Source organism: Neopsephotus bourkii, unplaced genomic scaffold, assembly GCF_033783945.1.
Source record: "Neopsephotus bourkii isolate Nb327-2 ecotype Australia unplaced genomic scaffold, CSIRO-AGI_Nbou_v1 NB_196, whole genome shotgun sequence".
Classification (NCBI taxonomy): domain Eukaryota; kingdom Metazoa; phylum Chordata; class Aves; order Psittaciformes; family Psittacidae; genus Neopsephotus; species Neopsephotus bourkii.
Window position 1 is genome coordinate 10,730,751 of NW_026900709.1, and position 12,587 is coordinate 10,743,337.

Here is a 12,587-nt window from a genome sequence, read left to right on the forward strand (position 1 = left end):
GGCCAGTCAACCTGAACTATCAACATGGTTGAATGCAAGCAGGACCAATGCAAAACAAGCCCTGAGACTGACTAACCCAGCAAACGTGAGCAATTGGTTGCACTGCTTGGATATTATGCAGCCACCAGTGATGTTCAGGCTGATGATGGCTTTAGGAAACAAACTGCAGGCTGGCAGTGTCTGGTGTCCCTGTCTGAATGTGACTGTTGCTAATGACTTCCAGGTATACCATCACCTTTTTATCAAATACAGTGGATTTTAAATTCAGAAAAAAATCTTCAGAAGAACAGGTCAGAGCTATGCTCTTCCAGTTCTTGAAAGCAAGGCCATCTGCCTCTGCAGAGGATGAACTCTGTTGTGGGACTTAGATCACAGGTGGAAGACACAACAACATCATAAATGACACTGACAACATGCAGACAGGACATAATTCTTTTTTCCCTTTTTTTCCTTGTCTCTTTCACAGTTATTATTAGCCCTAGAGTTGTGATAATCCTTTCCTCGTGTGGCTTTTGCGGTAACAATTCACACTTGTGATGTCCCAAATCAGATTACCAAATCTATTTCATTTGGTAGCACATTTGAAAAGCAACCAGAACCACCAGGTGGACCATTTCTTAAGTGAGACGTGACATTAAGAGTGTTCAACAGTCCTGTTCCATTTTTTTGTACTGTCTGCCTGGTCACATTAAAATGAAAGTCACAGTGCTCACAGTGCTGGTTACAATCACAACATTTTACAAAATCTTGGACCTGTTATAAGACATCACCCTGTTGTGTGAGCTATGTTTTAGGCTCTACTCTCTCCAGTAGGAGAAAACAGCTTTGATAACCCACTGGTGTCAGGTACCTATATTTCTACTCAGCTGAATTTCTAAAGAGAAAGATGTTGTTTATTGATGGGGTTTTATCACTGTTTCATAATTATCATTGGATTTTATACATTCTGATGTTGAAGAAAACGTTATCCCACATAAATGGTATAATTTATAAATCTATAAATGTGTGTGCTTTAAAAATAATTATTCCAATATCTGTGCTTAACATATGGATCTGATACTAGAGACTGCCAAGATTAGAAATTGTTTCCATTATCTGAACAGTAACTGGGCAAAATCTGATCTGAGTAGTCATTAAAAAATTTAGTGAGATTTTTATCTATTTTCAAATACCACTATAAACTTTATTGTGTTTAATCTAGCTTACTTGTTAAAGGAACATAAAAAGGGGCATTAGAACTGTAGATTTAGTGTAGCACAACCATTAAGATGAAGAGTAATGGCTGGAAAGCCTTAGCTCTCAAGGTTCTCCTGCTGTAATTAATGCCACCAAAATCATATTACTGGGATGCAGGTATTTTTTTCTCAGGCTGTATGGGCAGAAGGAATAGTTCCTTTGCCCAGCAGAAGCAGCTCTACTGATCCACTGAATTCACATATGGGTGTAATTCTACGCACACCCACAACAGCATGGATCGATGCATTGCCAAGTTCTTTGTTCTCTGTGTAAGGGAACAAACACCCAGGTTAGGTATGTCCCCCATGGTGGTAGGTGTAGGGGTCTCACTGTTAAGGCCAGGGCCAGACTGCTGGAGTTGGACCTGTTACACGTTTTCACAAGGCATGATATGCTATCCTCGTTAAAGGTGCCTTGGTTTCCAAAATAAACTGAAAATTGTGGTCTGTTATCTGTAACACTATGCTTTTTGATGAAGTGTAGCCAAAATATCTATTTTCCAGGTGTTGGGAAGTCTGATGGGCTGGTAGAGAATGAACTGACTGTATTTGTTCATGTATTTGTTTGTTTACTTAAACTGCTTGGTTTTCAATCTGCTAATCACCAGGATCTGTTGCTTTTTAAGGAAACAAAAACACAAGAAAAACAAAACTGTTTATGAAAAGCTCTTTTGTGGGCATGTGGTCTAAATATTTTCAGTATAAAGGAAGCATTGTTCTGCTTGCAAATAGTTGTAAGGACTGTATCTTTATCTGAGACTTTAACACTCTGTGCAGGCATAATTTTAAGACAAGGAAGGTTCACATGTTGTACAGCTGAGGGTTACTTTGTTCACTTGGCTGGCGCTCAAGAATAGCAAATAATTTCTGGATAAAAGTAAAATACAATAAGACACTTGCTCTGGGAAGTATCTTTTCCTATATATTGCCCATAATTATTTGGGGGGCATTTTTTAGATATGGCTGGGGGAAGAATGAATAACAGACATTGTTACTTTAGGGAGCAGAGTTATTTGTCATTTGGTTCACCTTCCTTTTTTTCAACAGGGTGCTTTTCCCTGGCCAAAGACTCTTCTAGTTCACTGACATTAAGAAAAGTCATAAAAAATAATGCTTGAGATTGAGTCATGTATGTAGCCATACATCACTAATAGAAAAGAATGTGTTTCCCCTAAACTTCAATCACCTCTTAGTGATAAACTGGTAACAACCATGTCTTGTTTGGGGTTTCTCTCCATACCTCTTTCTCCTTGGCCATCGGGGATTTGCAAGTGTTCTCGGGATTTCCTTGGAATTTAGGCTGAGTAGTGCAGGACACATCATAAGTATGATTTATTAGCTGTTAGAGGCAAGTGCTTGGAACTACAAGGAGGTCTTTCCATTTTGTAACTTTGCCTGCAAAGGTTTTTCTTAAAAGAGGTAATAGTCTGTTCTCCTCTACTAATAATCTGTACAGGTTTATGCATAAGCCACCGTTCCAGGTTTTACCAATAAATAGAGGAAATGGCACACTTTTAAAGGGAGATTAAAATGTGGTGATTGGGTTGCATATTTTTGTTTTCTGGCTTACTGCTGTGTTCTTTCATGCTCGAAATAAACCTGTATCTGCAGTTTATACCATATCCTGGAGTCGTTGGTTTGACCCTCGGCAAAGCATTCCCTGTGCTGTATTTGCAAGCAGCAACACAACAATTCTGCATGGAAAGCCAGATACCGAAGCAAGCCTGGGTTCTTGCCTAAGCTTGGTTTTCAGAGAGGTGTGATTTTCTGTTATCAGTTACCTACCCAAAGGATATGAATTCTCTACATTCACGTATACCACTTAGGAACAGTAATTTTACAAGTTTTTTCTCCTTGGAAGCCTTCCAAATCAATATTTTTGTTCTGTTTCAGGCAAAATGGGAACACATGAAAAATATTATTTTGTTCATATCCGCTTGTAGCCTGTGGCCCTTTGAACAACAGTCAGTAGGCAAAAATTAATATATGACTGAAAGAGAATGGTCTTTCTGTGTTTTCTAATGATGTTTGAGAGAAAATAAGGCCAGGAAATAGTATTTTCATAACTTGTGATAAATTATATGGTGGTGGGTATTTTGTTCAGATTGCAGTGAGAACTGCAGGTTGTGCTCTTACCTCCATGTGCCTAATCCAAAACCTGTTTCCAACTGCTAGGCTTCAAACTGAATGTCTGTGGGACACAATTAATGGGATTAATGTTAAATGAGGGAATCTTAGACCTTATCTATCATTTATTTGGCTCATGTGTGCACCCATGTATATCACAAGCATTTAATTATTCAGGAATTAGCACATGACTTGCATTAGCTCCTTCCTCTGGGTATCTTGCTGACAGAACGGTGCAAAGGAACACTATCTAATCCTCATACAGCTAAAACTGCTGGTGAAGAAGAAAGAACCTATTAAACTGACACTGTCACGTGAGCAGAAACTGCACTTAATACTAAGTACTGGCTCTTAAGGCACAATACAGTTGTGTTCATAACAGCAAATTGATTCAGAATGCCATAAAAGAGTTGTAAGGTTTCATCTTAATTTGCAAGTAAATCTCTATATATTCAGGCTGTGTCATTTTGATGGATACAGAACTGTGCACTGCTACAAGGCCGGCACATGTATTTATTTATTCAGGAAAATATACCGCATGAAAACATTCATTACAAAAGACTTAGTGTGCTGTAATGTCTTGATCCAGCACCACTGAAATCAATGAGAATCTTTCTTTCCATGTTGGTAGCGCAGGAGCATGCCAGCAGGATGGAAAACATTCCTCTGGCCTGAAGTGCCCAGCACAAATGTCAAAATCATTAGAAAAATAAAAGGCTGACAAACCGGCAATCCCATAGACATGTGACAAATCTGGAGGTAACTGAAAACACAGCTGTTTTCTAAAGTTTGCATGTGAACCATATGCGCTTAGAAAGATGGGCTATTCCGACTACTTGTCTATGCTTATTGTGGTTTAAAAAACGAAAACTATCAGGAGACTTGGTAGAAATGTACCTTAAGAACACCTGAAAAGGGTTGATTAATAGTTGGCTTGCCTTCTTTAATATTCAGCTTGCAAATTAAATTTTATTTCCTTGAGTTTTTATTAATTTTACCAGATTTCGCTTTATTCTGCTTTAAATAGCATCTTCTCAAAAACAGGTGGCAGAAATAATTTTTCCTATTTCTTAATGAATGATCAGCCTGCAGTGTAACACTTGTTTGGTTTTATTACTTTAATAAGGAATTGAAAACTGTATATTTTGGTTGCAACTAGTTCCACACGAGTACTTCAGTCCTGAGAATTTTTCTGTGATAACCTGTGAAGTGAATCAGTGGGACATGATCCGTAACACCATATACAGAACAAAAATGTCCCTGTGTGCATGCACAACTGCGAGCCTCTATCTTTATTGTACTTTCCAGGTACAGTTGGGATATGACATGTAACCAAATCCTTCTGTCTTAGAAGGTCCCCTGCTGCAGATGCTCACTGCAGGGGCACCCATCTCCTTGCCAAGGACGCCGCCTGCTCATGCTCACCATGGCATCATCCCAACATGTCTGCCTGGCTTTCGGAGCACACTGTTTCCCAGGACTCCTGCCAACCTCTGCTGAAGCTGCCATCAGCGGTGGCTTCCCAGTCCAAGGGAGAAATCTTCATAGGAAAGCTTATAAGCAGAGGGGTACATTGGAAAATGGAAGGTATTACAGAGAATAAGTATCCCCAACATTATGGACTTTCTGACTTGAGACATCCATCTTCATCTTCTGTCTTGATTTGCCCAACAAGCACCCAGCAAAGACCAACAGCTATTTGTGTCTCGGGCTGGCTTCCAAACAGGAACTTAGTGCTCACAGGTCCCCTGAGATACATCTCCCCTCCTGCTACAAGTTGTTCTTCACCCAGCAGAAATCCAGAGCAACGAATGTGCTGTCCAAAATCATTTTGTCCCACAAATAAATAAAATCACCTTCCCATAAATCCAGATGCCATTCTTCTCCACATTCTTGTTATGCTTTCCAATTCACAGGTAGGAAAAGAATCTAAACTTGACTCTTCAATGCACTTCAGTACAGTTATTTTATCTCTGGGAAAGATAAAATGGGGACAAGTGAAGGACACTGGTGAATTTTGCACTCGTATGCGGTAATCAATTGTTCTTTTTGAATGGGTAGCCCAAAGTAAAAGACCCAGGAATCCTCTTGGTCTTTTGCTGCCAGAGTACTGTGGTCAAACCCAAGCATTCTTCTGCACTTGGAACAGGTCTTGAGGTTTCGCATGTGATAAGACTTGTTGCAAACAGGTTTCACATGATCCATTTCTTTAACTGTAAGATACAATCAAGCCTGCAGAGCTGGATGATCTTACATCTAGATGCTGTAAGAGGTTTTATATTGTCTTGTCCTTGCCTAGGCACATGCAAGAGGTACTGGAAGCCAGTGGAGTGGCTGCTGTCTGGTCCTGTGCAGCGTCTGTAACGAAAATCCCAGCACCTCTGCAATTTGAATGGGAAGAGGTGCTCCTCCTTAGACTGACTTTCTTTTAAAATCTTCCCTCACAGTTACTAAGCAGATTTTGGACTAAACTAGCTGCATAAGGATTAGGAACGAATGAGGAATAAATACAAGCAGAAACAGCGTATTTTTTGCAGCAATTTTGCAAAGGGTAGGGCACAAGACAAGGGCACTTTTTCCAGAAGGGGATCCTGGACTCATACTCCGGTGAGAAGTTTGCTCTGCTCTATTCTGCTCTGCCATCTCGGCCTTTCCCTCCTTCTTCTGCATGAACTCTGCCCTAGCCTGCGTATCTCTCCTTAAATGCAAAACGGGGAAGGGGCCGGCTGCTTGGGCAGCCGCCGAACCCAGGACAGCCGGTGGAGCAGCAGTCCCCGTTATCTCCAGGCTGTGCCAGCCCGCTCCCTCGGGCAGAATTCGAGCAGCAGCGTTCCGAGCTGGCACCTTTCCCTGAATCCTCATAAATAAAAGTGTAAATAAGTTGCAATAGAGACAGAAAGAAAATACCAACAACCACAGCGGAGCTGCATCGTCGCTGTCCCGCGCCAAAGGACACCGCGAGTCTCCCGCCGGCCGCAGCATCCAGCTCTGCCCCGACGTCCCCGGCGGACCCCTCCTTGGGGAGCCGTGGGGCCTCACGCCTGGCCGCCCAGGGCATCCGCGGGCGCGGCGGTGGGGGCGGCCAGCGCCTCCCGCTCCCGCTTCTTCTGCTTCATGCGGCGGTTCTGGAACCAGACCTTCACCTGGGCGTCGCGGAGGCGCAGCGAGCGGGCCACCTCGAGACGGCGAGCCCGCGACAGGTACCGACTGAAGTGAAACTCCTTCTCCAGCTCCGTGAGCTGCCTGGTGCTGAAGCTGGTGCGTGCGGGGCAGCCGGGAGGGTCCTCCCTGCACGGCGCCGCGCCGCCTGCAACGCCGAAAAACACCGCGCTTCAGTGGGGGAAGGGGAAGGGAGCTGGGCGGGGGTCGGGACAGGAGGGGAGCAGAGGGGAGCAGAGGGGAGCCGGGATGGAAGCAGCCCCCGCCCGCGCCCCGCCGCCCCACTCACTTCTCCCGGGCGGGCTCCGCTTCGCTCGCATCCACTCGAAGGTGCGGGGCGCTGCCGGGGCCCCCACGGGAGCCAGGGAGCCGGGTGCGGGGGCAGCGCCGGGACAGGAGGGGCCGGGCTCCGGAGGCGTCGGCGGGCGGCCGCTCCCTGGGAAGATGGATGTGGTGTAGCCCAGCGGCCCGGCTCCGCGGGACGGCCGGTAGCTGGAGCCCGGCGCCGCGGGGGGGGCGGCCGTGCACCCCGCTGCCCCTGCGCAAACAGCCGGCGACGGGGCTGACGCGGCGCTGGCTGTGGTACCCAGCGCCAGGAAGGTGCCGTCCGCCCGGCGGGAAAAGGGTGACTCCGGAGCCCCGCGGCACAGCCCCGGCGGGAAGGCGAGGGGAAAGTACCCCAGGTCCATGGCCTGCGGGGCAACACGACTCCCCACACCCCGCTGGGGCAATATTTCCCTAATATAGGGCTGGGAGTGGGGCGGCACGTCCCGCCCCGTGGCCAATGGGAGCCCTGCGCGGGGAGCCCGCACCGGGGGTCCCGGGTGCCGAGGGCTTCACGGCCCACGGCCACCTGCCCAGGGCCAGTGCGGGACTGCGGGTGGGCAGCACCCTGAGCCCTCCCCACACTCCGACGGGACAGGCCGCTTCCCCTGGACTGGCAGGGCTCCCTTCCCAGGGCAGCTCTGCCCCCTCCCCTTGCCCTGCTGCCGGCCAAGCCCCCGGGAGCTTCCACGGGAATCCGCGCAGCCCGGGGGAGAGGAGGACTGCGCAGGCACCCCGAGGCTATCCTCACCCGGCGGGGGGTTGCTGCACCTCGCGGCACTTAATGGTCTCGCTCCACCAGATAAGTGCTCTGCAGCCTCTCAAAACTGAATCCCCGGGCTCACCCCGTTAATGGGCTTTCATTTTTCCCTTGGCGATTCAGTACTGTTTACAGAGCGCTTTCACCTGGCAGACTGCAGCAAGCTGCGCTGCCCAGGCAGCCACTCCAACTCTCTCTCTTGGTTTCATTCCCCCAGAACTGCAGGCAACAAGAGCAAGTGTGAAGGATGTGAAGCCTGGATTTCAAAAGGGATGGTCTTTCCCTACATGGCTCCAAGTGACACTTGACCATCCAGTCTGAGCTACACATGCTTGATTTGGATAATGATGAGTTTTATCTAACTTGTCAATTGATAATCATGTGTCAATGCAGTTCAGAACAGCGAAAGGGTACTCTGGGCAGAGCACACTTGGGCTTTGGTGACTTGGGATTGGACAGACAAAGAACATGAGCAACAGCTGCATCATGCTGCTTCAAATTGCACATGTAACCTTCTAAGTCTTAGGAAGTGGATGTGAAATCAGTTGGGAAATTCAAGGTGGTACCTTATAAAAAAAAAATAATTCTGAATAAAACCACAAACTTTAAATGCCTTCATCCAGTGCCTTTGACTCAACAGCCCAAATAGCTCAATGAACTCTTGGCCAAAGTGCTGCTTGTTGTGGTCAAGAAGAGCCCACAAATTTTGTGAGAACCTGACATGGTGACAACCACCCAAGGGCAGCCAGGATCTCCAGAAAAAGAAAAGTTACACAAGGTCTTCCACAGATTTCAGAGGGCTAGCAGCAGAGAAGGGACACCATTGGGAGACACAATCAGACCATTTCACTGACTCAACCTCAACTCTTTCCCACGAAGAAGTGCTCTGCAGCTCAGCCCCAGCTGCCCCACTATTGCACCCAATTGAGGGTTCACAGCATGCCTGTTCTATTTCTTTCCTGCAGAGGCCCTGACAGGACACATATCTGGTACAGGCAGATACAAGCCCGCAAGGACATAGGTGTGCTTCACTGCGTATGGGCTATGATCAGCAATGTCAATTTCTATCAGCCCTGCTTTCTTCCCAGCTCATCCAACCCACCTGCTATAAGGCAGCTATTACAGAGCAAAGGCTGGCTTTGCAGCATGAATGTGCTTGGACTTGGGATCTACAGACAGAGCAGTCACTGTAAGCACAGAGACACGAAGTTAGGTGTTCTACAGACACAGCCTCATCTATGCTACCCTGTTCACTAGTAATGGGATATCACCTGTATTTCTATTTGGTTGTATACATTAGGAGTTTAAGTTAAATACACCTTGTCAAGAAACCTACATTTTGAGGGAGGGGTTAAATTATGGATGATACAAACTTGCTCAGCACACCCGTGGCAATCAGAGCAGTTGGGAAAATGTCATCTTCTGACAAAACAGATGCCTGGGAACACCAAGCTCTTTATCAGAGAAAGGCTGGCCATGCAGGAGAGCATCTGTGCTTTTCAGTCTCCCCTGCTGTAAAAACTCCTGCCTGCAATGAAGCAAATAGCACTGGCTCTGGAGGAGGGCTGCTGCTTTACTTGAGTCTTCTGTTTGCAGAACACAACTGGTTTAATTACACCTAAATCTCTGTTTTAAATGCTAGAAGAGCTGTCCGCGTTCACACCAACATACGATCTTTCCATTCACACAGCTGGATTCTGTTACTGAGTTTCTTGTTCACTACCTGTTTGTTTTTGCAGTACTGTTCAAGGATGAGGAAAGCAGGAATCAGTGGCTAAACACAGGCAGAGCATCTCTTGTTGCTGTTTTGGCTTTTGACAGGGATCTAATTTCTACACTTCTGAATTTCACAGTGTTCATACTTAAATGGCTAAGTCCCAGTGATAGGAAATTGAGAGACTGCAGCTGGCTTTGCTGTTTGTTTGGTTGGGGTTTTTTTTGCAAGAGATCTAATAGGGAAGAGTTCCTGGAAGTCAAAAGGAGGAAGAAGAAAAGTGAGTTAAAAAGAAGGGTGGGAGGAATGTGATGCTGTCAAAGGCAATTTGAGAATGGCTGGGAGGTTTGGGGCTGTCTGTCAAGTGGTGCAGTGGTGGCATGAGCCAGAGGAGCTGCTGGTGCAGGAACCCCTGTGAGAACAGTGGACCAAACCAACCCCTGTGCCACACTTCTGGGAGCACATGGGCCACTGCCAAGCCTGACACAGCCACTGGGAAATTAAGACGTGATACAGAAACAAGCCCAGTGAAAAAGCCCAAAGCACTGTTGAGTGCAGATGCTTACCAGCAGTGCACTGGTAAGTGCACTTGAGCAGCACATGTATGAAGGCAATGGCAGCCCTGAGCCACAAGGACTACTTTGAGGTTGGTGCACATTGCCTTTCCTCTGTGGAGTAAGCCTCCACCATCTGTGCTTGTCTCAATAACATACAGGAGATTTAACAGACCCCTGCTCAACCCAGTCCTCAAGAAAATGATACAGAAGGTCTGATTCAAGCATGGCCTTGTCCTTGCCCCTCTGCTGCCACAACATAACAGCAAGAGAGAGATGGTTCTCAGCGGTATGGGGGGATGCACTCCATGGTGTGGAGACAGCCAGGGCATGGGTGGGCATCCCAAAGAGAAAGAAGCAAACACTGGGGATTTAAGCATTGTCCCTGTTAACACAGGCAAACCATAAAAGGCCCCTGGAGAGCAAGGCTAGCAAAGAAAAAGGAGAAGCTCTGGGGAGTTTATTTTGTAAAGTGTGAATAAAACCAGGGATGTGCAGAGACCCCAGGGCACAGAAGGAAAATCATTCTGCCGCTCTGGGGTGGGGCAGGCTCAGCTCCAGCACAAGCACAGCCCTTCCAGACAGGCAGGGCATTTTGTGCTCTTCCTGAGGAAAGTGTGTTTCCCTCTGCCATCTGTATTTCCCTGCCACAAGCTCTGCTTTCCTGGCTGACCCCTGGGGCAGTTTCACCAGGCCTGGGACAGAGACCTCTGCTCTCGCAGTCTGTGAGATTAACTATAAAGATCCTCCACATGAACACAGAGAAAAGGAGTCTCCCCCTCATTCTGTGAAGGTTTTCCAAGACGAGTAATTCCACTCGAGCCCCTGTGCTATATAATGCTGTTTCCTATCCCATGGCTATGAATTTAGTAGGAAAATATACATGTATGGATAACCCAGAGGTATTAAGGTAAGCCATGCTGCTCTGTGCAAAACAGAGATGTTAAAGGGTTTGCAGCCACGATTTCCGCCTTGCCTAGCCCTTCTTACTCCCAAAGGTCCTAAAAAGTGGCCCAAGCTCCTTGGAGGAAAGATCATCACTACACAGGGGCTGGGGGTTGTCTGCCCTCTTCAAAACTTCTGCTGTTGCAAGAAAAAATGCACATCAACAAATTAAAAAGAAAGAAGTGCTCAACTTGTACATTCAAGAGTATTTTTACCCAGAAGACCCCATACTACAAGTAGTACACATCCCATACTGATTTCGTTCAAGCTTTGTGCATATGATCATTGCAGCTGAGCCTTTCTGGGTTCAAGGAGCTCCAGGATCCTGGGCTCTGAAGGTGAACACAAAGGCCAAAGTCTGCTCCCAAGCAGCTTCTGCAGAGGTCTGGGGATGTGCTGGTACAGACACCTTGCTGTGTCCCCTTTTGCATCTCAGCCTTTCTGACCAAAGGGGCTCAGTCCCATCCTGCCATATTACTGTATGGCTCTGGGGCTCCAGGACTGGGCTCTGCCTCTGCTGCTGGAGTTTCTGATCGAGTCCCAGCTGGCTCAGGCTAGAACAGAAGTCAGAGGAATCGCTGTCGAGTGAAAAGTGTTCATCATGTGATTGATGACCCTTAATAGAGCCAGCCTCCTCCCTCCCCCACCAGCTCCACTGCCAGCCAGGACCACGTTGCCACTGCTGCTGCTCACATGGGAATGGAGAGCCCGTTCAGAGATTAACCTGCCGCTCAGTCCCTGGAAAGTGGCTATGGCCAACAGAGCTGTGGTCCAGCACATCTCGTGCCTTTTAAAAGCAGAGGTAGCCACTTTGTCTATGTATAACATCACATGGTGCCCAGCCAACCACCGCAGCCCTAATTGCCCTAGCAGCACCAGCCCCTTTGTGCTGCCCGTCTGGCTCCAGCTTTTGTTCCCAGGCAGGTCTGCTGGATGCCTGGGCCTCTCCACCACACAGCATGCTGTGCCTTCACTGGGCTGCAATTGTGTGTGGCTGCTGGGCACACACAGCAGGCTGGCACATAGAAGGATGGTGTTGGGAGCTCCAGCTCCTTCCCTGCCTCCCTGGCTGACAGCTGTCAGTGAGGCACCGTCCCAGCAGGACCCCAGCACCCCCAACCACTTTACCCTCTTTGTTCCTCAGCAGAGTAATCCCTTCTGGGCCTAGACCTATCTGCAGGCTGTTTCAGAGGTGCAGACCCCAGTGGTGGGTCCTGCCTTCAGACTTCTCGCCATGGAGCATCAATGATCCAGCGGGTCCCTAAGAAAGTCAGGGGGCTTCTAGCTGATGCTGGTGGGCTCCCTCTTTCTTAGCCAGACTCCGCTGCCACCTGTCCTTGCCTGCTTCACCTGCAGCCAGCTGCCTCCTCTTTACCCATGGATAGGTTGGTGCAGCCCAGACAACACAGGCATGGTCCCATGGTGGCAGCCATAAGGGGTGCCCTGGAATCCCTCCCTGGACCACCTAGGAACCATGGCTGTAAACCCTGCTTTGCCCAGGGACCACTTGCTAATGAAGCAGGATGCATCTGGTTTTGTTTCCCCAGCCTCACACAAGTGTCACCTGCAAGAGAGTGGAATCCCTGGGAGCTCCTGGCTGTGCCAGACTGGGTTCCCCTGCCCTGGTGCTGCTCACCAGGCCCTAGACAGAGGGACATGGATGGGACACCCCTCAAAAAAAACAGGGTACAAAGGTGCAGCACTGACTGCATAGAGAGGACACAAAGCTTCATCTCTTTTGCAGCAGGGAAACTGCTGGGCCCCCATTA

At 47.9% G+C, this 12,587-nt stretch overlaps 1 protein-coding gene across 1 annotated transcript; it reads right to left on the minus strand.

The window, feature by feature from the left end:
- Positions 1–6,124: 6,124 nt before the first annotated feature.
- On the minus strand, positions 6,125–7,722 carry HOXD1 (homeobox D1). Its single transcript, XM_061379849.1, has 2 exons — positions 6,811–7,722; positions 6,125–6,669 (listed from the first exon to the last, which is right to left on the minus strand). The coding sequence occupies exons 1-2, from the start codon at positions 7,208–7,210 to the stop codon at positions 6,398–6,400; spliced, it is 672 nt and encodes a 223-aa protein (XP_061235833.1). The 5' UTR covers positions 7,211–7,722; the 3' UTR covers positions 6,125–6,397.
- Positions 7,723–12,587: the final 4,865 nt, after the last annotated feature.

What these genes read in the sequence shown, in the direction of transcription:
- HOXD1 (XM_061379849.1), bottom strand. Translation starts at nt 7,210, where the DNA reads ATGGACCTGGGGTACTTTCCCCTCGCCTTCCCGCCGGGGCTGTGCCGC. An exon ending in GCGGAGCCCGCCCGGGAGAA is followed by an intron (nt 6,670 to 6,810) that starts GTGAGTGGGGCG and finishes TCGGCGTTGCAG; the next exon opens with GCGGCGCGGCGCCGTGCAGG.